The sequence below is a fragment of the Ovis canadensis genome, chromosome 4 (genome assembly GCF_042477335.2).
Source record: "Ovis canadensis isolate MfBH-ARS-UI-01 breed Bighorn chromosome 4, ARS-UI_OviCan_v2, whole genome shotgun sequence".
Lineage (NCBI taxonomy): Eukaryota > Metazoa > Chordata > Mammalia > Artiodactyla > Bovidae > Ovis > Ovis canadensis.
This window is the reverse complement of record NC_091248.1, coordinates 126089029-126113788: the sequence shown is the minus strand read 5'-3', so window position 1 is coordinate 126113788 and position 24760 is coordinate 126089029. Positions and strand designations below refer to the sequence as shown.

General features: G+C 46.7%; 1 protein-coding gene across 1 annotated transcript in view; it reads right to left on the bottom strand.

Moving 5' to 3' along the window:
• Window positions 1-24760, bottom strand: part of CNTNAP2 (contactin associated protein 2) — a 2336063-nt gene that overhangs the window by 129866 nt on the left and 2181437 nt on the right. The window contains exon 22 of the mRNA XM_069588655.1: window positions 11397-11490. Within this exon, the coding sequence (XP_069444756.1) occupies window positions 11397-11490 (94 nt within the window). The remainder of the gene's footprint in view (window positions 1-11396; window positions 11491-24760) is intronic.

The window sequence follows — 24760 nt, the reverse complement described above, 5'->3', positions numbered from 1 at the left end:
GTGCCCAGCAGGTGGATAACGTTCCTATTACCTCAGCTGGATCAATGCTGAAGGGGGAGGAGAAGGGGATGACAGAGGATTGGATGGTTGGATGGCATCACCAACTCAATGGACATGAGTTTGAGCAAGCTCCGGGAGTTGGTGATGGACAGGGAGGCCTGGTGTGCTGCAGTCCATGGCGTTGCAAAGAGTCAGACATGACTGAATGACTGAACTGAACTGAACTGTCTGCTGCTTCCCACCTCACCTCCATAATGGTCTACGACCCAGCTCGACCCAGCTCTAGCTCTGTCTGTCTGTCCCAATGTCTGGCTGCTGGCTGACGCTCTAGCTCTGTCTGTCTGTCTGTCGTCACTGTGGTCCAGACACCCTGGTTTTCTTGCTGTTCCTTGAACGAGCCAGGCATATGCCTCTACCTCAGCCTCCCAGCCTTTCATCACCTTCTACACTTCCTGGGACACGTTCCCTCCAGATGTCTGTACATCGCTGCCCTCACCCTGCTTAAACCCCACCTCTTCCCATCTCCTCTGAGAGCACTTCCCGAATCCTCCTCTGTTTTTCTTCATCACATTTACCACTGGCTGACATCACACCACACAATTATTTTCTCTGCCTGTTCATGCCCACTAGGATACATGCCTCACATCAAAGGCATTTTCTGTTAGAGTCATTGTTTCATCGCTACCTCCTGGCAAACATAAGCAGCCAACATACTTCTGAGTGGATAAATGATTTCCCTAAATTCCTTTACTCATACCTTTTAAGCCATCAAGGACAAAGCAGGCCACAGGGTCTTCCTGTGACACAGAGGCAATACTCATTCTTCCAGCCACCAAGGGAAAGACAAAAAGCTCTTTCTTAACTGCAGGAGGATTTGATGGAGGGAACATCAGCATCCCCTAAATCCTCTCTCCTGCCCAGGATCCATGCCCTCTTGCCACGACTGGGGAAGCAGAGTTTCTTTCTCTTCGCTTTGCCTCTGGATTTGGTCAAATGGCTTCATCTGGACAATGGCATGTTAGTGGGCAAGGCAAGAACAAAGGCTTCACAAGTGTTGACACTATTGTCTATTTCTCCGCCATCGGCTTGATGTGAGTTTGCCTGTGAAACCCTATGGTCCTGGGAGGAAGTGGACCGGTGTATCACAGAGCCCTCAGCCCTTAGCTGACCTGCAGATCAGTGAGAAAAAGTGACTGTTGGAACTGCATGTTATCTGTACTTCTTTTTGGAGATAGACAGCTAACTAGTAGAACAAATTAAAGTAAGATTTCTTTTTTAAAAGCCCAAGAAAACTATGAGGATAAGGAAGGCTCAGAGGGAGAGAGGACCTAAGCTCTGGCTCAGAGAGCGGGCAGGGGGCTTACAGGGGCAGGAGGTCTCCTGCCCAGCTTCCTGATGCGAGGCTATGGGAGAAGCCTGCTGTGCAGGGGGCTCGCACCAACACCTGGCCAGCCAGCCTCATCAGGAGAGAAAAGAAGAGTGAGCAGATGGGTTTCTGGCTCCTCCCAGCTGTTCTCTTGTAAGGAGTAAACTTTGAGATGAGGCTGAAGATTCCACCGTGCAGCTGTCGTGGGAAGAGGGGAGGATGCAACACAGACTCAAGGCTCTGCTCCTGCCCCCCAGTGCAGGACAGAAAAACAAAGGCAACAATGGCGGATGGTCTCTGGAAGCAGTGCCTCGGTCAAGGAGGGACTATAAGTTCATCAGCCTCAGATCATAGCATCCAAGGCCAGATGTGCACCTAGGGACCCAGCACTGGGCTGGAGGCCAGTTGATGGCAGCCTCTGCAAACTCAAGTGAGGACCAGTGATGACCCGCGTCCCTCCTTGTGATGATGTTAAAGGAACATGTAAGTGATACTGTCTCACTGCCCATCCCTTCTACATTCCATGCACCCGCGCACACTCACAGAAGGAAGCACGGGATGGGAAGGCCACGTGAGAGACGAGCATTGTCATTCAGGAGGATGAGAGATGATGGAAGGGACTGCTGAAACAGCCAAATCAGACTGAGCAGTGAGCTGGACTGGACGCTGTGTATCTGCCCTTGCCACGCAGTGAGAGCAAAAGTCGCTCAGTCATGTCCGACTATTAGTGACCCCATGAACTATATAGTCCGTGGAACTTTCCAGGCCAGAATACTGGAGTGGGTAGCCTTTCCCTTCTCCAGGGGATCGTCCCAATCGAGGGGTCGAACCCAGGTCTCCTGCATTGCAGGCGGACTCTTTACCAGCTGAGCCACTCACCAGGGATGCCCACTCACCACTGACAGATGGAGACACTGTTTTGTCTGTGAACATCCGAGTTGTTTCATGCACGACAACGTGCAGCTGTGACACAACCATAGCAACCCCACTTCGGTCTCCCTGCTGCCTCCCACTCACTTCCTGCTAATCATTCTCCACTCTGCAGATGGTGTTATCTTTCTAAAACATCAATCCGAGCAGGTTATTCTTCTGATTTAAAAACAATCCTTCCATGACTGCTTTTAGCCTCCAGGATAACGTTAAAACCTTAACGTGACTTGGGGCTGAATCCTGTAATATGGCATCACCTCTGCATTCACCTTGGATTCCAAAGAGGGCTGACTGCGACGCCCCGAGGCCAGTGCCTTCTTCTGGCCTGGGGTAGGGGCGGTGGGTGTGCAGGGTGGGGGTTGTGGGCCTGCACTGCTGAGGAGTTAATTCTCAGGCAGTAGCCCTGAGTCAGGCCGGGTGGGAAGGAGGAGAAGCGAGGCCCTGGCTCTGCACTGTCCCCACTGTGCCCCGTGGTCCTGAGCGCCACTTACTCGCAACGTCAGTGGCCTGATAATGGCCATTCTTTTCCTGGTTTCACTTCTCCACTCCCTTACTGGGATTTCCTGGGCTCCTCCCCCAAATAAGCTGGTATTCACATCCTCAGCCCCTTGCTACTACTCCACAAGGGGCTCCTCTTCTGACGACTTCAAGAGTTCCTCCTGGGAGAACCTAAACATGATGGGTGACCGTACAGTTCATCAACACACTGGGCCACGTTTTTAGAGTGAATGTGGCCATTGCTAATAGTTCACCCTTGTCCTGGCAGGAGGCGACTGGGACGGTCCTGGGGCTGTCAGGACATTTGGATGTCCTTCAGAAGCATGTTTGGATCTGAACTCAGATTTCTGCTGCTGCAGTTTGATCACTTGCTTCTTCTTACTCTAGTTCCAACCCTTCTGAATGAAACTTGCTGCAGTTCCTCAAATTTCCCTTGCGGCACGCTGTGTTTTCAAAGAACTGAAATAATATCGCCCGCCTGCACGCTCCTTCCCAGAGTGACCCTGTGACTGAGCCATCAAAAGAAGAGTCTGCTTAGCCTTTCCTGGGATCTGGGCTGCAGCCTAGATCTGGGCAATAGCCGCTAGTAAGGAGGGTGTGTGTGAGCTCTGAGGCTGGGTCTTAGGGACCTCCAGTTTGCACCTTTGCTTTTTCCAAGGCTCTTTCATAGAGACCAGCTGCCATGATGGGAGGAAGCCCAGGCAGCCGTGAGGTCGAGCCTTGGAGGTGGGGCCGGAGGTGGGGGGTGGGTCGGGGCGGAAGAACCGAGGCCCCTGGCTGAGAGCCCCAGGGAAACTCCTGGGCACCCATGTGATTGAGGCTACTATGCACCATTCAGCCATTCTTATGTCCTGGCTGAGACCACATGAAGCAGAAGAGTCAGGCCACAAAATTGTGTGAAATCATAAAGTATTGTTCAAGCCACAGAGTGCTGGCTGGGCTGTTGTACAAAACAGAGAACTGAAAAACCTCTCCTGTTTCTGTCCCCTGCTCCTCCCCGTTCCTTTGCCCAGATAACTCTAACCTATCACTCAGATCTCAGCTTCTGTGCCATATCCCCTGGGGTGCCTTCCCTTATCTCCTGGACTGGGTTAATGCTCCCCCTTCTTGCTCTCAAAGAACCCAGTATTTCCACCTTCCATTTATCCTGCCACAGGTCCTTCCACTTTGAATTGCCTTTCAACACTGGCTGCTCTCTTCCAGTTAGAACTTAAGCCCCTGTAAGAAACTGTGCCTGTCTTGGACATCACGCGTGTTCCAGTGGTGTATACAATGCCTGGTGTGTGACAAATGATGATTACATACTTATTTAATTATGATTTAATAAAAATAACTAATGTTTATTACATCTATACTATGGGGCAGACCCCATGCTTCCTATTAAGCATGCATTATATTGTTGAATCCCGCAAAGCAGTGGCCATTACTATTCCTGTTTAATACATGAGGAAACAGAATGCCCAAGATGTTAGGTAACTTGCCAAAGTCAAATTATTGGTAAGTGACAGAGTAAGAATGCAAATCCACAAGTGTGACCACAAAGACTGCTCTTAACTGCAATCCTTATGTATCAGTCAGGATGGTTAAGTTGTGCTGCAGTAACAGATAGCCCTGTAGACTTGCTAACTTAAGAATGCAAAGTTTTTTTTTTTTTTTCCCTTTGGAGGCTGTAGGTTCATCATAAGTTGACATGGTGCTCTGTTCATTGTGGTCACAGAGGGATCCTGTCGAGGGAACAACCACTGTCTTGAGGTTTGTTGGCCACCATATCAAAGGGACAGAAGGACCCCAGAAGGTCTTGCATCAGCAGTTGGGTGTTCTTGCCTAGAAACAGCACATGTATTTTCTACTCATCACATTTTTTGGCTAGAAATACTCACCGAGAAGCATGATGCCTACCAGAGTGGATCACCTCGTCCATGAATGAGCATAGCGGTATGCCATCCCTTGCTGTGTTGGGAGGCTTTGCCAAATTTTTGGAAAACCTTAGACTAAGGATTGCTTTACCAAGGATCATAATATTCACATTTGAGATACAACGGAAATCATAGGGTGGCTTCCAGCAGGTCTATCGCAGGTCTTCTATCTCATTGCTTCTATAGTGGTAGTCTGAAAAAAAGTTTCTGGGACCAAGACGACTCACAAACTGTATTAAGTTCAAATGGGTCAGCACTGACCTTTAATCTGACCACTTCAGACCTTGCCTCTGATAAGCAGCCCTGGTCATTAAAGCAACAATCACTCGGCATTAGCTACTATTCAGCTTCTTTCCAAGCACAGTTTCTCAAGCTCACACAGAAGAATTGATACATTTTCCCTACAGAGTAGGTCTGTCTTATGATTTGGTACTACTATGCTACACGGCTTAATTTGAAAAACAAATAAAAGGCGGGTTCAGATTTTACTTTCCAAAAAGAATATTAAGATGAGTATTGCAATCCTGAAAACAGAGGCTGTTTAATAACACAGAATGTGCAGTGATGTGAGGAGCGGTCGATACTGACATTCTCACAGTGGTGTGTGACCTCAAGGAGCCCTAAACACAACTGTCCCTTGAATTCTCACATGGAGCAGGAGAACCTTCTCAGCTTTAGCACTGCAGTTTTCACCTTTCAAAAAAGCCACCATCAAAAAAAAAAAAAAAAGCCACCATCATCTTACAGTTTCAAGGGTTTTCTAGGCTTTATGCAAGTTGGTCTCACTCAAGCCAGGAAACTCCTCAAATTACAGGACACATTTTAATCTAGCTTTTGTTCAATACTCTCGATATTGGTAGCTCCACTACTTCAAAAGAGTGGCCCCTCATTTTTGAATAGTTTTAGCTATTAGAAAGTTCTTTCGAACTGAAATTTTCCTCTCACTTGGCGACTCTGGTCCCTTGGAGTAAGCCTCTACAAAGCCTAATTCTTCTGTTATGGAGCAGTTGTCAAGACTGAAAAATGGATTCTTTCATATCTCTTAAATCATATCTTTTTATTGGTGTAAGTATCTCCAAGTCTGTTGATTTTTTTCCCGTTATGGGTCCTTTACCTATTTGGTCTTCTTAAAAGACGTCTTAAAATGTGGTGCTTAGGATCGGCCAGGACATCCCAGCCGAGGTCTGCCCATAGTTCTTGCTGTGCACATACTTCTCTTATTAACGTACTTCAGTGCTATATTTATTTAAAAATCAGTCACCACATATCAAAATGTCCATAAAACCAGCCCCGCCCCTGAGTCTTTCATGATACCAGGAGTCTTTCATCTTCTACTTATACGGTTCCTTTTTTTTTTTTTCCCTTCTGGTCTAAGTGCAAGAATTACGTTGATCTCTATTATATTCCATCTTATTATTTTTATCCTATCTTTCCAGCCTGTCAAGATGCGTTTAAAGTGTTTTTTATCATCCAGCTTATTAAACCATCCCTCTCAGCTTTGTGGCATTTGCAAACTTAATAAACATTCTATTTGTGTCTTTATCCAAGGCACTGATAGAAATGTTGGGGAAAGATATGAGTAGCACAGAAGACTCTGCTACAGGCTTCCAATTGACTTAAAGATTCTCCTGAAAGACTATTAAATTTGTTTTGAAAATCAGATATATAAAGTCCATGACATCATTCAGCTAGTAAATGATGGACATAACTAGGTCTGGTGAAATTTATACTTTGTGAAGCTTTGCTCATTGCTAGGGATCCTGGCTTCCTCCTTGCAGGATTCAGAAATGTCACAACTCATTCCAAAATTCTGTTGCCGTTTGACAGCGTTCACAGTTTTATTTCTAGAATATATTTCTGCCGCTCCCTTTAGAAGTCACACTTGTCGTGGATTAAGTACCCTTCTTTCATCCTTTTCATGTGTCCTTTTTCAAGCAGTGCTCATCAAAGAGCTCCATGTGAAGTCCTATTAATTTATTTAGATACATCTCCTTTTCCTTCTTTTATGGGATCAGTTTCTGATTAGCTGATGACTCAACAACCTGGGGGCATGGATCACAAGGGGGTGTCAAAACCTTACTGGAGTACACGAGATACATTTGAAGTTCCAGTTGTCTGATAGATATGTACATAGCTGGTGAGAGCATATTGGTTGCTTCTCACTGATGTGTATGTCAGCTTCAAAGAGAGATCTCACCAATCCTGCTCCTGCTAAATGACCACATTTTTAAGGAACACTGGCTGGAGGAGATGGCAGGTGATTAGCCTAGCCAGGCACCCACACGTTTTCTGAGGTCCTCACTGTGACTCCTTAGATGGTACTAACAGAACTGATCTCCAAGGCATCAGATCTCTTCCTTGCTTCTTCATCCTTCTGAAAGTTGCAGGTGTTACCAGGAAGGAAGGTCTAGCTCTTGGTGTCACACACCTGTTTCAAAGGCCTCCTCTGCCAGTGACCAGGGAGATGTTAAGCCAGTGGTTCTCAGTGGGCAGTGACTGTGCCCTCGGGGGAGCGTTTGGCCACATCCGGAGTTACTGATGGCTGTCGCAACAGGGGGGTGCGACTTGTAGCCAGTGGGTAGAGCATCGGGAAGCAGCTAAGCACCCCACAAAGCACAAGTCAACCACCACAATGAAATATTGTGTATCTGACCCCAAAAGGCAACAGTGCTGCTGCTGGGAAACCTGCTTCAAGAAAATGACCTTCCTGAACCTTCATTCCTTTTCCCAAACAGTGAGGGTAACAGTGGTCCAGGCTGGTGTCCCGAGGGCTATAGGCAGCACTATATAGCAAAACGCATACCATAGTGACTGGCACAGAGCCGGCATCCAAAGACAGTCGTCATTTTTTTTCTTTATTATTACCAAGTATTACATGGGATATTTCTTAAGATGTTATTCGCTTCATACTAAAAAGATAGTTTATTTACTCCACAAATATTTTTTTGAGCACTTGCCATATGTTAGGCACTGATGTGGCTGCTGCAAACAGATAAATTAAAAAGGAAGAAGGCAACACTGTTAGCTTTCTGTTAGCTTCAGGAAGCTAACAGGTTGCATGTAGGCACTGTGTTCCCATTTTGTAACTGACAGACCGAGGCCTTGGGAGGTTCAAGTACTGAACCCAAGGGTTCAATGCCGATGAGGGGCAGAGCCCAGATTCAAACACCAGTGGTGGCTACAGACTGAGGGCTTGTGTCTCTCTAGATTAGTATGTTGAAACCCTAATCTCCAAGGAGATGGAATAGGATCAGATCACGAGGGCAGAGCCCTCCTGAATGAGACTATTGTCCCTCTAAGAAGAGCCCCGTGGAGGAGGAAATGGCAACCCACTCCAGTATTTCTGCCGGGATAATCCCACGGACAGAGGAGCCTGGTGGGCTGCCGTCCATCAGGTCACAAAGAGTCGGACACGACTGGAGAGATTGAGCACATGCACACAAGAAGAGATGGGAGAGAGCTTACATCTCTCCATCGCATGAGGATACGTCGAGAAGACAGGGGTCTGCAAACGGGGAGCTGGGCCCTCACCAGACGCCCGCTCTGCTGCTACCTTGATCTCCAACTTTCCAGCCTTCAGAACTTGTGAGAAATAAACGTCTGTCGCTTAGCTGTCTAGCCTGGGGGATTTAATAGCAGCACAGCTGACCAGCTGACTGCCACACCCTCTCTGCCTGATTCCAAAGCCGACATGCCTTCCACTGCGTTACTGTCAGACGCCTGCCTTTAGGAAAATGAGACTGCAAGCTGTGTGGGAAGATTTCACCTCTGTGCTAGTTTTTTTGTCTTAGCACCCTCATCGGCACCCTCTCACGCTGCAGGACGCATCTATGGTGATAACCTTATTGCTTCTTCCCCTTCTACTCTTTATTAATTAAATAAATATTTATTGAGCACTTGCTCCTCGTTCCCTTGGAGGAGGAAATGGCAATCCTACTCCCGTATTCTTGCCTGAAAAATCCCCTGGATAGAGGGGAGCCTGGAGGCCTATTGTCCGTGAGGTCACGAAGAGTGCTCCTTGTTAGGATGCAGTGGAACTTCGAGACCCTGTCTTGTGGCCTGCAGAGAGCTCTGGGGCTGGTGTGGATGAGAGTCAGTCTTGAATAGAAGTCTTGTGTGAGACCCAAAGTGGCACCTTAACTTAGCCTCACGTGCCTGAGGCCATGAGGCCCCCTCCCTGTTGGGGCTGTGGATGTCCTTACAGGTTTCTATTTCTTTATGCAACTCATCACATGCTCAGTTAGCTTATTTACATGGCAAAATTTTCCTTTGGTGAACAGAAAAGTCTGGGGGTACTACTCATATACCTGAAATTCATATAATGGTTTTAGCTCAGCACATCTCTAGCAGAGTCAGTTCTTACCTACAGAAGATTTCTCTTATGATGTTATTTGTTCATGACCTTGAAGGTTCGTGCCTCATTGCATATTGCAAGTTTGCTTTTGTGTCAGTTTAGCCACCTGACTTGAAATACTGATGAACAACAGTGTTACTCATAGTGAAGGAAACTGGCATTCACCCAACATACCTGTCAAACTTGGCTTTGCAAGTTTCATGAAAGAAATAAAGTCCATTGTTTCTGGTATATTCATGCTGGGTATTACTTAAGGAATTTCATAGTGCAGTGTCTTTAGGAATATCACAGTATCATAGTGTAGAATTTGTTTGGATGGAATCAGCCCTGAAGGAGCACTTAAAATATCCTGTTATTCTTCACTGAGTTGTGGAATGCATATGGCGGCAAGCGGGCACTCACCGACATCTCAGGGTCCATGCCTACAGACACCAAGGCTGTACGCCACTAACTATATTGGCATGTGTAAATAAATTATGACGGCGTTGCTTGTCTTTCCTCTGCGTTTCCTTCTGGACCTTGACCCTTAATGACTAAACCTTTTGTTTGTGGACTCTCATCAGAGAGACCCAGCTTCAAAACTCTGCTTTACCATACACCAGTCAAGTAACTCCGGCAAACTGACCATCCTCAGCTTCAGTTTCCTCATCTGGAAAATGAGGAAACAATCACACGTCTTGCTTCACTGAGTTGCTGTGACATTACGTTGTCACATTTACACACGGAAGATGATCAGCACGATGCCCGGAACGGCAGGTGGCCCGTGAGTCTGGGCTGCCTTTCTTTTTCCACTCTCACCCACTGATTAAAGTACCGCCACTCCCTCCTGGCTTTCTGCTGAGGGCATGGCCCTTTCCTGGGACCCGACCTCCACCTCTGTTTGCCTGCTATCTTGCCTGGTGCGTCCCTGGTCCTAAGTCCTGGAATACATTTTGCTCTTGGCTACTTTCTGACATGGGATGTCGGGCTTGTCCCAACCTCTGTTGCTCCAATCCTCTTCTGTCTCTCTGTTTCATTCCTAAGCCCACCATCACGGAGGTTACAGCACGGTGGTCAGGAACACAGACACAGGTATCTGACTGTCCCGGAAAACCTTTTGATTCCACCCTTAAGTAGGTGGCCTTGGGCGTGATACTTAACCTCTTGATGCCTCAGTTTTCTCAGCTGTAAAGTGGAGATGATACCTTGATTATCTCAAGGAATTACTAAGAAGATTAAATGTGTTTGTGTATCTGAAGCACTTGAAAAGGATCTTGGCCTACAGAAAGTTCCTCTCTAAGTGTAGACTATTGTTACTTACTGTTATGGATTGGGCCCCCTGTTCTTTTCATTATCTGCTAGGTTCCCCTGTCCCCGTCTTTTAAAAATGAGTGCTTTTAACAATTAAGAGCATTCTGATCACAGAGCAGCCCCCTCCCCCAGCTTTGGCCAGCACATCACCCACTGTCTTACGAGTTCTATTTTGTGTTCATGATATAGAGTTCTCTTACAGAAAAAAAAATGTCATTGGCTTTATATTAATCATTTAAAATATGTAATCACATCCAGAGTTAATCTCGACAGCACTGATCTGTAGTAAAGAGAAGGGCCAAGTGGCTTCTAAATTCACAATCACACGTAGGGGGGTTCTGTCACAATTTCCCGATTCCTATCAGCCTTCTGATTGCAAATAATATAGGCAGGGCTTCCTGGGTGGCTCGGAGGTGAAGAATCCACCTGCCAGCGCAGGATACATGGGTTCTATCCCTGACCCGGGGAGATGTCAGATGCCGGGAGCAACTAAGCCCGTGTGCCCCAGCTACTGAGCCCGTGCTCCAGAGCCTGGGAGCTGCAACCATTGGGCCTGTGTGCCACAGCCACTGAAGCCTGAACACCCTAGAGTCCGTGCTCTGCAACAAGAGAAGCTCCTGCAGTGAGCAGCCCGTGCACTGCAGCTAGAGAGTAGACCCCACTCGCTGCAGCGAGAGAAAAGAACCAGCAGCAACGGAGACCCAGCACAGTCCAAACAAGAAACCAGTGAAAAAATTAATAGCAGGCATCCTTCTCGACAGGGAGAGGAAGACAGAACCATGTTGCATACTTAGAATAGGAAAAAGTTACATTCAATCTTGTTAGTGGGTAGAGCTCTGTAACAAACCAAAGAACAGATTTTAGGTAAAGAAACTGGGAGCAGATACACGGTTTCACCTGTGTTTTAGTTTATCACGCACCAAACGACACACGTTTTATCACCATCACGGATGTAGGAGCCTCAACCACCAATTACGACGCATTTTGAAGGCCAATGAGCAGCTTTAGGAAATATATGAGGAGTTTATCCCAAATTTCTTACCTATGACTTTTCCTAGGAAGAGCGACTTGGGAGAATTGAAGACTGTGTCGGATGAACTTGGCAGGTGGTAACTCACGGAAGGATAGTGATCCAGCTGCAGGAGGAAAAGGAGAGACACTTTTAGAACAATGTCACATCCTGCGTGGACTCGGATCTTCCCTGGAGGATGATGTCAGTCTTCCAGCCCCAGTTTCTGGATCTTATTTCATCAGTGCTGACTCCAAAATACCAGCCTGAGAAGACAGGAGTTCACCCCAGCCTTTGCTGGGGTCACTAGAAAATGATTTGAGCTTGTACATGAAGACCCTTTATGCGTTCTTCTCCAACTCACGCACCTTTTCTGTGGCTGCTGGACCAAGACCCTTACTCATTTTAATAGAGTAAAATCTGCTTCATTCGGTCTCTAGCATTGACCTCTGAGCCAGAAGAGGCTACATGTATAGTGACTTTCTTTAGGATCATCTTACTGCACTTATTTCTCCCCCATTTGTGTCTATCCACCGGGACACCAATATCATTCTTCAGAATATGTGTGTGTGTGTGTGTGTTCAAATGTGAATATGAATATATTAAAGTATGTGAATACGTGCGAGGCTTCCCTGGTGACTCAGACAGTAAAGAACTTGTCTGCCAATGCAGGAGAGGCAGGAGATGCAGGTTCGATCTCTGTATTGGGAAGATTCCCTGGAGTAGGAAAGGGCACCCCACTCCAGTGTTCTTGGCTGGGAAATCCCACGAACCGAGGAGTCTGGTGGGCTACAGCCCTAGGGCCACAGACAGTCAGACAGCACTGAGTGGGCACGCATGCAAGAATATGTACATTCAAATGCTGAGATATCTGGGTCACAGTTCTCTTGCTTGTCCAAATGAGGGTGATTTCTCCTTCCTGCCACAGCGCAGGGACATCAGAGCCTGGAGAGGGCAAAGACACCACTGCCCTAGCAGAGCTGACCTTTCAGAGTGGAGCTGGGTTGGCAACAGAGGGAGTTAAAAATGAGGCAGATGGGAAGAGCTTACAGACAATGGCTGTTACATGTCTGATTACGCTTCCCATGCAAAAGTGTGAGCGCCGCTGTCCCTGAATCCTTTGTGCCCTAACTGGCTATTCTTGCCTTAGCTGAACTTTCACAACTCAAACATTCTAGTTGTTTCTCCAACTGTGAGCTCCTAGGACTTTCTGTGTTTCTTTGTAACCACCTGGGGGAAAAAAATCTCTTTTATATCCTTTTGTTTTTCTGAAATGAGTTTAATACCTGCTCAGGAGAGCATAAGGTAAGGTGTGGGTTAGAAGGAAACACTTCTGTCCTTCTATGCAGCAGGTCCTTCCTGGGGGAACTGCATGCAAGTAGCTACTTGCCGGGGCATGAACTCCCCAAACCAGACTCGCTAGAGATGGGCCAGCACGGGCAAAGCTGCAGCGTGCAGGCCTGCTTGGGAGGCGAAGAGCAGGGGGGAGGACAGGGAGGCAGGAAGTGTGGGGAGGGGACCAAGCTCACTGGCCAGGAGGAGGACTGGCCGCTTTGAGGAATGATGGTTAATTATTAATGACCACCGACACCGGAATCTTGAGACTGCTTACTCGAAACCTGGAGCTTATTGAATATTCAAGATTAAGAGTCCAAGAGTCATCGCAGCTTAGGAATCTGGAGAGTTCTGACCTGCAGGACTGGTACTGTGAGGTTCTTTTGTGCCTGGGTATCCGGTAGCACTGTGATAAAAGGCTAAAAAAGCATGATTAAAGCCAACATTGGCATGTTCAACTACAATTTTTAAAAGTTTGCTATGATTTCAAGTGCTTCATTAATAAAACACATGTCCTGGCCAGGGAACCTTAAATATTAATATTTTTCTACTTTATTGTTTCCCTGGGGGCAGAGGCGACTATCAGTTCAGTCGCTCAGTCGTGTCCAACTCTTTGCAACCTCATGGACCGCAGCACACCAGGCCTCGCTGTCCATCACCAACTCCTAGAGTTTACTCAAACTCATGTCCATTGAGTCGGTGATGCCATCCAATCATCTCATCCTCCGTTGTCCCCTTCTCCTCCTGCCTTCAGTCTTTCCCAGCATCAGGGTCTTTTCAAATGAATCAGTTCTTCACATCAGGTGGCCAAACTATTGGAATTTCAGCTTCAGCATCAGTCCTTTCAATGAATATTCAAGACTGATTTCCTTCAGGATGGACTGGTTGGATCTCCTTGCTGTCCAAGGGACTCTCAAGAGTCTTCACCAACACCACAGTTTGAAAGCATCAATTCTTCAGTGCTCAGCTTTCTTTAGAGTCCCTCACATCCATACATGACTCCTGGAAAAACCATAGCTTTAGATCTTTGTCGGCAAAGTAAGGTAACGGCTTTTTAATATGCTGTCTAGGTTGGTCGCTGTTGCTAAATAGCAACTAGCTGCTTTGGCGCCATCTGGTGGCATACATGGGGAACAGCTATGGTTCCTCCATCCACTTAGCACCTGTTGTTAGGGAGCTTAGGGTTGCCGAGGGGAAGGGATAGTTAGGGAGTTTGCACAGGTCATGTACCCACTGCTATATTCAAAATGGATAACCAACAAGGACCTATTGTATAGCACAGGGAACTCTACTCAATGTTATGTGGCGGCCTGCATGGGAGGGGGGGTTTGGAGGAGAATGGATATATGTATATGTATGGCTGAGTCCCTTCCCTATTCACCTGAAACCGCTACAACATTGTTAATCAGCTATGCCTCAGTACAAAATTAAAAGCTTAGTTTGAAACAAACAAAACAAAAGGCTTCCTGAAATAGTTACATCATAACAGTATGTAGTAATCAGTATGCTACCCTATTGCACTTGACAGAGTTGGCTTTTGGCACATTTTATATTCTTTTTACCGAGCTCATGTAAAATAAAATTGCTAGCTTGTCATCCATAGATTACTTTCATCTCTTCCCCTTCCTTCATATATGCAGCTGATGAATTGAACCAAAAGCTAAAATTTATCTATGTTGTATTAAAATTTATTTCTTTTGCTTGGAAGAATACAGACTACTCAGAAGTTTTTGAATCTTGATTGTGCCATCAGTGATTCTGCCTGGCATTGATTTATCTATAAATCCCACTATCACCCTTGGGTCTTAATTCATTAATGAAGCAATAAATGAAAAAACGTTGGGCAGGAATCTCAGCGGGCAGTGATCTATCATTCTGATACAAATCACTTGTTTAGTTAGGAAAATCTTTTGTAACAACCGAGTCGGAAAACGACAAACGCTGAAGATACACAGGAAGGCTTTAACGTTGACGGAGATTAAACTCCTCGTGTCTGTGGCAATTCTGTGATGGAAGAGGACCACAGGAGGAGAGCTAAGAGGGAAGAGGAGTCCGCTCGAGTTTTCCTTGTAGCTCGTCTCTCTCTCTCTCTCGCTCCGTCCTGCTTCGTACCCAGAAGGAAGGGCGTGGGAGGAAAGGATGAGGTGACGAGGCGGGGACGGTGGGAAAGGGAACAGCAGCTCTGGGACCCGCAGATGCAACTAAATTAGGGATCCCGGACTCTGGGGCGATGAGCTGTGGGATGTAGGTGGCTCTAGAAGCTGGAAAAGGCGAGGAAGGGGATTCTCCTCTCCGAGCTTCGGGGCAGCCAGCCCAGCCAGCAGCAGGTCATCCGCTCAGTGATGCTAACTGGCCTCCAGGACCGTCAGGCAATCCCTCAGGGTTACCCTAAATCCGCAGTAAATTGTTAGAGCAGCGACAGAAAACCAATCCCGGGAATTAAAAGAAGAGCTTGTGATATTAAAGCCAGGACTGAACAGCGCCCTCTCCTGGCTTGCTTCTCAGACAACCACGCTGGTCCTGCTCTTGCCTTCCTGCCTCCCAGACAGAGATTGTTAGTAAGATCGATTTCTGAGCTGCCCCGGCTTTCTGGGAGCATCCAGCCCTGCTTTCCGGAATCCTCCCCACATGAGCCCGTCCCGCAAATAAGCTGTCCCTGCCTCTCTCCCAGTGACACCCCCATGGAGGTCCCTGGGATGTGAGTCTCTTTGTGTCGGTAATGAATTTGTTGCCTCCTTTCTGTATATGCTCTATGATTAATGTGAGTTCCTTTAATTTCCTTTAAAGTGAGCAGAATCTTAAACTTTTCTGGTAGAGGGCCCTGGACGAAAAGCTACGACCAACCTAGACAGCGTACTAAAAAGCAGAGACATTACTTTGCCGACAAAGGTCTGTCTAGTCAAAGCTGTGGTTTTTCCAGTAGTCATGTATGGATGTGAGAGCTGGACCGTAAAGAATACTGAATGCCGAAGAATTGATGCTTTCTAACTGTGGTGCTGGAGAAGACTCTTGAGAGTCCCTTGGACAGCAAGGAGATCAAACCAGTCAATCCTAAAGGAAATCAACCTTAAATGTTCATTGGTAGGACTGATGCTAAAGTTCCAATACTTTGGTCACCTGATGTGAAGAGCTGACTCATTGGGAAAGACCCTAATCCTGGGAAAGATTGAAGGCAGGAGGAGAAGGGGACAACAGAGGATGAGATGGTTGGATGGCATCACCAACTTAATGGACATGAGTTTGAGCAAGCTCAGGGAGGTAGTGAAGGACAGGGAAGCCTGGCAGGTCCATGGGGTCACAAAGTCGGACACGACTGAGTGACGGAATAACAAAGGGAGCCCTGGAGGGGAGAAAGAGCTTCTGGAAATTTCCAGTGCTGGCTTGGGGGTGGGGAGGTCTGCCTAGGGCCTGAGGTCTGCCTGAGCCTCAGACCCAGAGTGTGATCCCCCTGTGACCCTATGGCCTGGTACCCATCTGTTTACCCTGGAAACCAGCACCCCTGTGAGCCCTGCGTGGGCCGCGTGCTCTGAGACCTCCTGCCTCCAATCTCACACATGCTCACACGTGTGCACACTCCTCCAACTCCAGAGAGTGGCCTTTCAGTGGCCCAGCAACCCCAGACCAGCTCCAGCCTCGCCAAGCCAGAGCTTCTCTGCTCTCTGCTCTCTGCTGGGGGGTGGGGTGGGAGGGGGTGGCACGCACACACGTGGTTTCGGTCTTCTGTTTGAACCCAGATCCACGTACTGAGCCGCTACTGTGTGCTAGGCTTTGTGCTGGACTTTTCACGTCCTTACCTCATTTAACAGACATGGAAGAGTGTCCTTTGCTTTGATATGACAAAAAGCATCTCAACTCAGAAAGGGAGTTGGCTGGCCCAACTGATACGCTAACCCGGCTACACCTGGGTAACCACAACGGCGACCTGTGAGTGACAGGCTCCTGAAACAGCCCCCGTGGCTCAACTGGGGAAGGAAGAGCTCAGCTACATTTTAAGTGTTTACATTATAGGAGAGAATGCGTTAAATCAGAGAAGGCAAGTACGGCTCAACCTGCAGAGCCGGAGAACACATCATATTAATACCGGTTCACTCACGTTACCAGGTGGCTGCCACTCTGCCAGAGAACCCTGGTGCACTCGTCATGGGCAAGTGCGATCAGTTCAAGGCAATTTCTTCGGGGTCCAAGCGAGCTACTCCAATGTACATTTAGCTGATGGTCATCTCACCGGCAGTTAAGAGGCAACGAGAGCTGGTGTAACAGAGACGCACCGAAATTAAAGGCTGTGACACCATGTGCCCAGGACTCCCCTAAGGGGACACTCATCTGTGTGACATTTACCGTCATTGTGACTCGGGCTGGGGCTCCAGCCTCACACACAGTTCAGAGCTTTCGTGTCGTCCAGGTATGATTTTGTGATTTCAATTCACTGCCATTTTAAGCCACAGTTTGTCTCAGCAGAGTGGGAGGGGATTTCTTCGCCCTGTTTATGATTTGGGGGTGAAATGGAGGAGGTGGGGAAGGAGGAGGGAAGAAAGGCTGAGCTACGGTACGGTCACCTCTAGCCATCCGAGGGCCTGGCTCCCTGTCTGGAGACAAAGGGACACGCAGCACCACCTTGAGGACACGAGAGTCAGTGACCCACCCCAGGTCACAGACCGGAAGTGGCAAGGTCAGCCTTGAGACCAGAAGTGGCGAGGTCAGCCTTGAGATCGGAAGTGGCAAGGTCAGCCTTGAGACCAGAAGTGGCGAGGTCAGCCTTGAGATCGGAAGTGGCAAGGTCAGCCTTGAACCGATGTTAAACTCACAAGGAATGTTCTTTTCCAGAGTCGGTTAAGGGTTGGGAAATAAAGGCTTTAAGAGACAGACCTTCCTTTCTTGTACATGTGCACAGGTTTCCTTTCAGAGTTATCAGCAATTTTCATTTATGGCTTGATAAGCAATTTTAAAATGAGGAGCATTTACGTACTTATTATTGTCATCATGCCTTCATCATGGAAATGTAGTCAGTACAATATATTTTGCCTCATAAGGTCTAGTGCAACTGAAATCCTGTGGTATTGATGCAATTAAAAGAATTAATGAGCCCATTTGGAGGCTTGTTTTTATATAAAAAATTTCTCAAAACAGTAAAAAGAAAAAAAAAAGAGCTCTCAAATGTTAATCTACTTTCCCTGGCCTAACACTCCACCTACTGGAAAACCAGTGAATACTATTTAAAGCACAAAGTATTTAAAAAAGAAAACTGACTTTGTATTAATAAATCTGTATAATATTTATAAATATCAAAGGATAAGAGGAGAAATTCTCATTTCACAATTGATATAGCATTTTCGAAACAGCTAAATTCTAGGACTTTTATAGCAGGAAGTTCCCAAATACTTTATATATATATATATTTAAAAGAATCTCATCAAAGCATATTTAGGATTTTCAGGTTTGTCTTTTGACTTGTATATGAGAATTCAGAAGATGACGATAAAGCATTAAAAATCAACATCTGAACCACTATCTAATAATTACATTTCCGACTTCCTTCTCAGAGATCCAGTGTGAGGATAGCTCATGGTTTTAATATGCTTTTACATTTAAAATCACTTGAATAGACATCAAAATTAATGATTACACACAGTGAGTGGTTTAGCTAATAATTAACACAATTAGCATCCGTTACATCATTTCAAAGACATATTTTCCTGAAAAGCTCAAGGCAAAACACATTTTGATAAACTGTAAAATGACTTTCTGGGAATAAGCAAGAACAAATCAGTGGGTAGAAGAAGGCAGGGAGAAGGCAAAGAAGAGTGAAAAATTAAAAGTTAGGAACGGTCAGTTCTGAAAATAGGGATTCCAAATACAAAGCTCCTAAAATCATATGACATGATGGCTAAAATTTCTATTTGTCAAACAAAAAAAGAATAAAGAAATACAAGTGAGAAATAATGAGAAATAATGGCGACATGACGGATACGACCGGGGCATTTTCTATCTCCGTTTTCACTGGCTTCTGCCACCTTGGTTTGACCAGCATGTGTTTTCAGGAGTTCGTTGTTTAAATTTAGATCCTGGCAAATTCCTGGGTGCGTTGTGTGGGGGAAGTTTTCATGAATCCAGCAGTAAACTCAATATGTTAGAACAGTCTGTCCAGGGCATGTGCGGACAGGGTGACCCACTGTGGGCTGGTGTGTGTGACGGTATGGCTGTCCCGTCCTTTGTCTGCTGAGGCTGGGATGGGGGGTGCCCTTTCTGATGGTCAGGTTCTCGGGTGGGGGGCTCTGGCTGTGACTGATCCAGACACAGGGGCTGTCTTTGAAGATGAGCCCCTCATGGACATTCACCATCAGACAGATCTTCAGAGTGAGCTTGCAGGCTGGCTTCAGCAGGCATCTGCCAGCCTGCACTCCAGAGAAGGCTACACTTGTCCAGCCCCTGGGCCACCTGGGTGGGCATGGATGACTGTCACAGGGTGACCTGACTGCTCCGGGAGCTTCCGCGTGTGAAGAGGCATGTGTGTTAGTCGCTCTTTGGAACTCCAAGGGCTGTAGCCTGCCAGGCTCCTCTGTCCATGGAATTCTCCAGGCCAGAATACTGGAGTGGGCAGCCATTCCCTTCTCCAGGGAATCTTCCCGACCCAGAGATCAAACCCTGGTCTCCTGCACGGCAGGCAGATTCTTTACCGTCTGAGCCACCGAGGAAGAGGCAAAACCATTGGCATGACCCTCAAATTCCTCCCCTGATCATATCTCCTTCTAGGCACGTCTTTAAGTAAATGACATGACTCCTCATACCTCTTAATGCCACATAAGGGCTTTCGAGCGATTCTGCTGTCCGGCCACCTTGTGGAGTGAAGTTGAAGACGTGCCCAAGGAGGTGTTTGCAGCTGGGGAAACCTCTTGCTACGTTTCAGTGGGGGAGGAATAAATTAGGAGCCTGGGCTCAGCAGATACACAGAGCACTAGGAAGGCAGGAAGAGACGGGGACGACAGGGCATGAGAGGGTTGGATGGCATCGCCGACTCGATGCACAGGAGTCTGAGCAAGCTCCGGGAGTTGGTGATGGACAGGGAGGCCTGGCGTGCTGCAGTCCACGAGGTCACAAAGAGTCAGACACGAGTGAGTGACTGAACTGATGTAAAAAATAGATAATCAACAAGGTCCTACTGTATAGCACAGGGAACTATAGTCAGTATCTTGTAATAATCAAGGAAAAGAATCTGAGAAAGAACATGTATATATGTATAAATATCCTTGCAACTAACACAACACTGTAAATCAACTCTACTTCAGTTAAAGGCAGAAAAGAGTGTATTTCTCACAACTGGTGATGTCAGGAGGGACAGGGATGATTCTAAGTTGGGTCAGAGGTTGATTCAATGGCCCATAAAGACCATTCTGATTCTAAAACTATTCTAAGCAAATATTACTACTGAAGTTCGCAGTTTACATTGCTGTTTATAAGGAAGAACTGGAAGCGGTTTGTGTCAGTCATCTTTGTTTCTCGTATCCAGGGAAGGATGCAGAAAAGGGTAGCATCCTAATCAGATCTCTGGTTCCCAGGCAGTGCTAGTGTTAAAGAACTCGCCTGCCAATGCAGGAGATGTAAGAGACATGGGTTCGACCCCTGGGTCAGGAAGATCCTCTGGAGGAGGGCATGGCAATCCACTCTAGTATTCTTGCCTGGAAAATCCCATGGATGGAGGAGCCTGGAGGGCTGCAGTCCATGGGGTCACGAAGAGTCAGAGGTGACTGGAGGGACTTAGCGTGCATACTCAGATCTGGGGAAACTGAGGCACCAAGAGGTTTGTGTCTGACCCAAGTCCACAGAGTCAGTGGCAGCTATTTGATTTAATACACACGACTGTGTGCAGGCCACCAGGCTAAGGGTCATTAGAAAGAACATTTCCTGGCTCCAAGCAGGTCTAGGACTTTAGAGCATTATCCAGTGTTGGTTATTTTTAAAGAACTGAACCTGCGATTTTGATCACAGTCACTCCCCTAACCCCCAAAGCTAACGGCTTTCCTGAATAAATGGCATTCATTGATCAATGGTTCTCCTCTAGATGATGTTAAAAATACTGAGAAAATTTAAATGCTGTATGTCTAATCAAACTAAGGTTAAGGGCTTTACAGTTCTAAACCTATTTAATGAAATGGCTTTTTCTTCCTTATTGGCTGGCCTTCTAGGTTTGCTCATGTGCTTGTGGAACGATCCTCATATGTGGGGTGTTTAAGTTAAGCAACTCTGGGAGCTTTTGCTTTATTGATCTTTCTAAGGCACTGGCTTCAGTATTTAAATGAGGTTGAGTTTGTTTCTTTAATGGTCTTTCAATAAAGCTTAGGTTGACCTGGCTCCCTCTGCAATCATGACATGGTAATGGCAGAAAAAGACTAATAATAAACATGAACTCATTTTGTGCGGTTGAAAAGGTTACATTTCTATTGATTTTAACTGTAAAATAAAGTCCTGGATATTAAGAAAGCTCAGCAAACACATTCTTTTTCATACAGAGGCTCTGTCTATATTACTTTGCCAATAGTTTTTGGTTGCAATAACAACAGTCTAAAAATTGGCAGTTATCAGAGGACTGATAAACACATCCTTTAAATCCTGTCCCAGGTGACAGCGTATAAAGGTGTATCGAAAAAAATCATTAAACACAGAGTGACCTCAGAATGTGGGGTGAATGCCTCGGGTCTCACGGCTCGGTGTGATGGCCAGTTCTGCTGACTTTACAGAAAGCAGGAAAGCTCTACCCCCTGGAAACACTTGTCTTTAAAGGCTATGTTTGGAGCCTGTTGCAAGAAGTGGAGAGAGGGGGAGGAGTGGAAGGATATAGAAGAGGTGTGGCAGATGGAAAATACTAGGAGAAATGAGGTTAAGAAATGCAAGGAGAGCTTTCACTTCTTCCGCGACCCAGCTGTGTGTGCAAGCATGCCCCCGCCGCGCCCGCCCGCCCCGCCCCCCCCCCCCCCCCCCCCCCCCCCCGGCATTGGGAGCACAAAGTCTTAACCAATGGACCACCAGGGAAATCCCCTCCACTTCCTTTCTGATGCTCTTTCTCCATCTTCACTTTTGAACTACTGGCTCAGACCCTTGCATCCAACCGGGGAAGATTTTTTTTTTATTACCATTTCCCTTCCAGCATTCGGATCACATTTCCTGTCTCAAAGCTGTTAGAGTGAGGCTAATTCTTTTAGGTCACAGGGGATGACAGGGAAGAATGCAAATCAAATGCATCTTAGGGAAAGAAAGGACCTGTGTGCTCTCAAATGCAGCCTGTGAGCTCAGACTCTATTGTTGGCGACCTCTGTTTGTTCACTTATCCAGTCACTCAGCAAACAGTTCTTGAGGCTCCAGTGCCCAGGGCCCAGGAACAGAGTTGTGAGAAGAGGTGGGAGCGAACCCCCTGGGCTATACCTTTGAACTTGGAGTCAAGTTCCCATTTGCATAAGCGACCCCAAACCCCAGGGCCATCCAAGTATCTCCCATTAGATGCAAATGACCCATGTTACAACTCCTGACTCTTGCTGATGTTGTTCAGTCACTCATCTGCGTCCCACTCTCTGTGACCCCATGGACTGCAGCACGGCAGGCTTCCCTGTCCATCACCAACTCTCGGAGTTTACTCAAACTCATGTCCTTTGAGTCGGTGATGCCATCCAGCCATCTCATCCTCTGTCGTCCCCTTCTCCTCCAGCCTTCAATCTTTTTCAGCATCAGGGTCTTTTCCAATGAGTCAGCTCTTCGCATCAGGTGGCCAAACTATTGGAGTTTCAGATTCAGCATCAGTCCTTCCAATGGATAGTCAGTGTTGATTTCCTTTAGGATTGACTGGTTTGATCTCCTTGCAGTCCAAGGGGCTCTCAAGAGTTGTTCAGCACCACAGTTTGAAAGCATCAGTTCTCCGGCGCTCAGCCTTCTTTCATTAGATGGGTGTTTTTAGAAACCTCACCTCAGCTAGTTTCGCAAGAAGTTTTTGCTTCCCCACGCTCAGCACTGGTTCTGGCTAATGACCGCTAGAGGGCATTTCAGCTACAGCTCCGGACCCGCTCCACCCGCTCCCCGCCACCCATCCATCAACATCCTCCTGCTCAGTGTCTGGGCTGACTTTTTCCTTTACTGAACAGAAGGGCAGCATGCCATCCTTCAAACCTCAGACTGCATGTGGATGTGGAGATACACTTATTCTTTGGAGAGGAGACACATTCATGTGGGACAGGAACCTGATTTCAGTTACTTGTGCACGGAAAACACCTCTCTGCCCATCACACTAAAAAAAGCTTCGAGAATTACCATCTCTGAGAGTGATTTTTGTGCACCGCAGGTGGATATGAGGATATAATGCCTCATAGATTGGACTTCAGTTTTCATGCCTGACAAAATAGAAATCTGGGAACCTTATTTTCTTTCTTGAGAGATGATTTATGAACTTAATGTGCTTCGGGGAGGCGGGGAATGAACTCTCCAACCTTGGGCTTATAAGCTTTGGCTGCCTTCTGGAGGAGGAAAGCGAGAACTGACATCTCACACCCTGAACTGGATCCGAAATTGCATCGCAGCTGCTTTCCCACTGAGCAGTGTGAGAAATGTAAAGCGAAGGAAACACATTTCTCTGCAGTGCAGGAATGGAGGTCCTGTCCAGCCCCAGAACGCATTATCCATTTGCAGATGAAACTGCTTCAGAAAAGAAATGAAAAACTTACAGGTGTTGACATATTCATTAGGAGTCTTTTTCTGTTTCAGATCAGATGAGTTTGATAGGTTGAATGTATTTTTTTCTTCGGTTCCTCTCTATAAATTTTATGATTTTCAGAGGAGGAAATATTGGATCTCTGTGGTAAAAAATAAGTCCGATAATGTGGTCCTCGGGCCCCTCGTGGGAATGTTAGGGAGCAGTTTGAGAGTCTTCCTAAGTCTGCTCTGGAAGACTGCTCTGTTCCTTCCGCCCCCAGGATGATTTCACATTGACGTCCATGTGATGGCTGGTCTCCTCTACCAGACTGTGGCTCCTGGAAGCTCCGGTCATATTACCTGCCAAGAACACATGAAGTGCTGGGGACGGGCTCCCCGGGTTGAACTGCAAATCGATGGAACCTTGGTCCTGAAGGCCCTGTTGATAACGACCTGACAGCTGCTCTCTTGCTTTTTTGCTTTTAAGAAAGAGAAGTGGTTTGGGAAGGAAGGGAAGTAGCATCTATTGGGCCATAAAATATGCTAGATATTTTCATTTCACACACACACACACACACACACACACACACACACACACACACGTCCCATTAAAATAGGCAGCCTTATTCCCATTCTACAAATAAGTAAACAGAGAGTTAGGTAACTTGCCAGATAATACATTTGGGAAGAGGAGGAGTCTATCAATAAGGGCGTTTCAGTATGTCTTAGTAATGACTTCTGAATTTAACAATCCCAATCCGTGGGGGTCTTTGTTTAGACCCAGAGCATCCTCAAATAGAAATCTTGCTTCATGATTATTACAAGCCCAGACTGCTGACCCTCTCTTCTTCTGGATTCCTTGTCTATGATTTACATGCTGACTGGGAGCCAGCTTGTTAATAAGTCTCTTCCAGAAGAGAAGTAGGTGAGATGAGCTTCTATCATCTGAACTAAAGGAAATCAACCCTGAATATTCACTGGAAGGACTGATGCTGAAGCTGAAGCTCCAATACTTTGGCCACCTGATGTGAAGAGCTGACTTATTGCAAAAGACCCTGATGCTGGAAAAGGCTGAGGGCAGGAGAAGGGGACGACAGAGGATGGGATGATTAGATGGCATCACTGACTCAATGGGCATGAGTCTGAACAAACTCCAGGAGATAGTGAAGGACAGGGGAACCTGGCGTGCTGCAGTCCATAAGGTCCCAAAGAGTCGGACATGACTTAGTGACTGAACAACAACAAACGTATTAATATATCAAGTGTGTATACAGTTTTTTGCTTCTCTCAAAATATAAACTCCTTGAGGGTAAAAGAGACATCTTGTCATTCTCCTCTGCTCCATCAACGCATTGAAATCTACCTGGATTTCTTGCATGTAAGAGGTACATAGC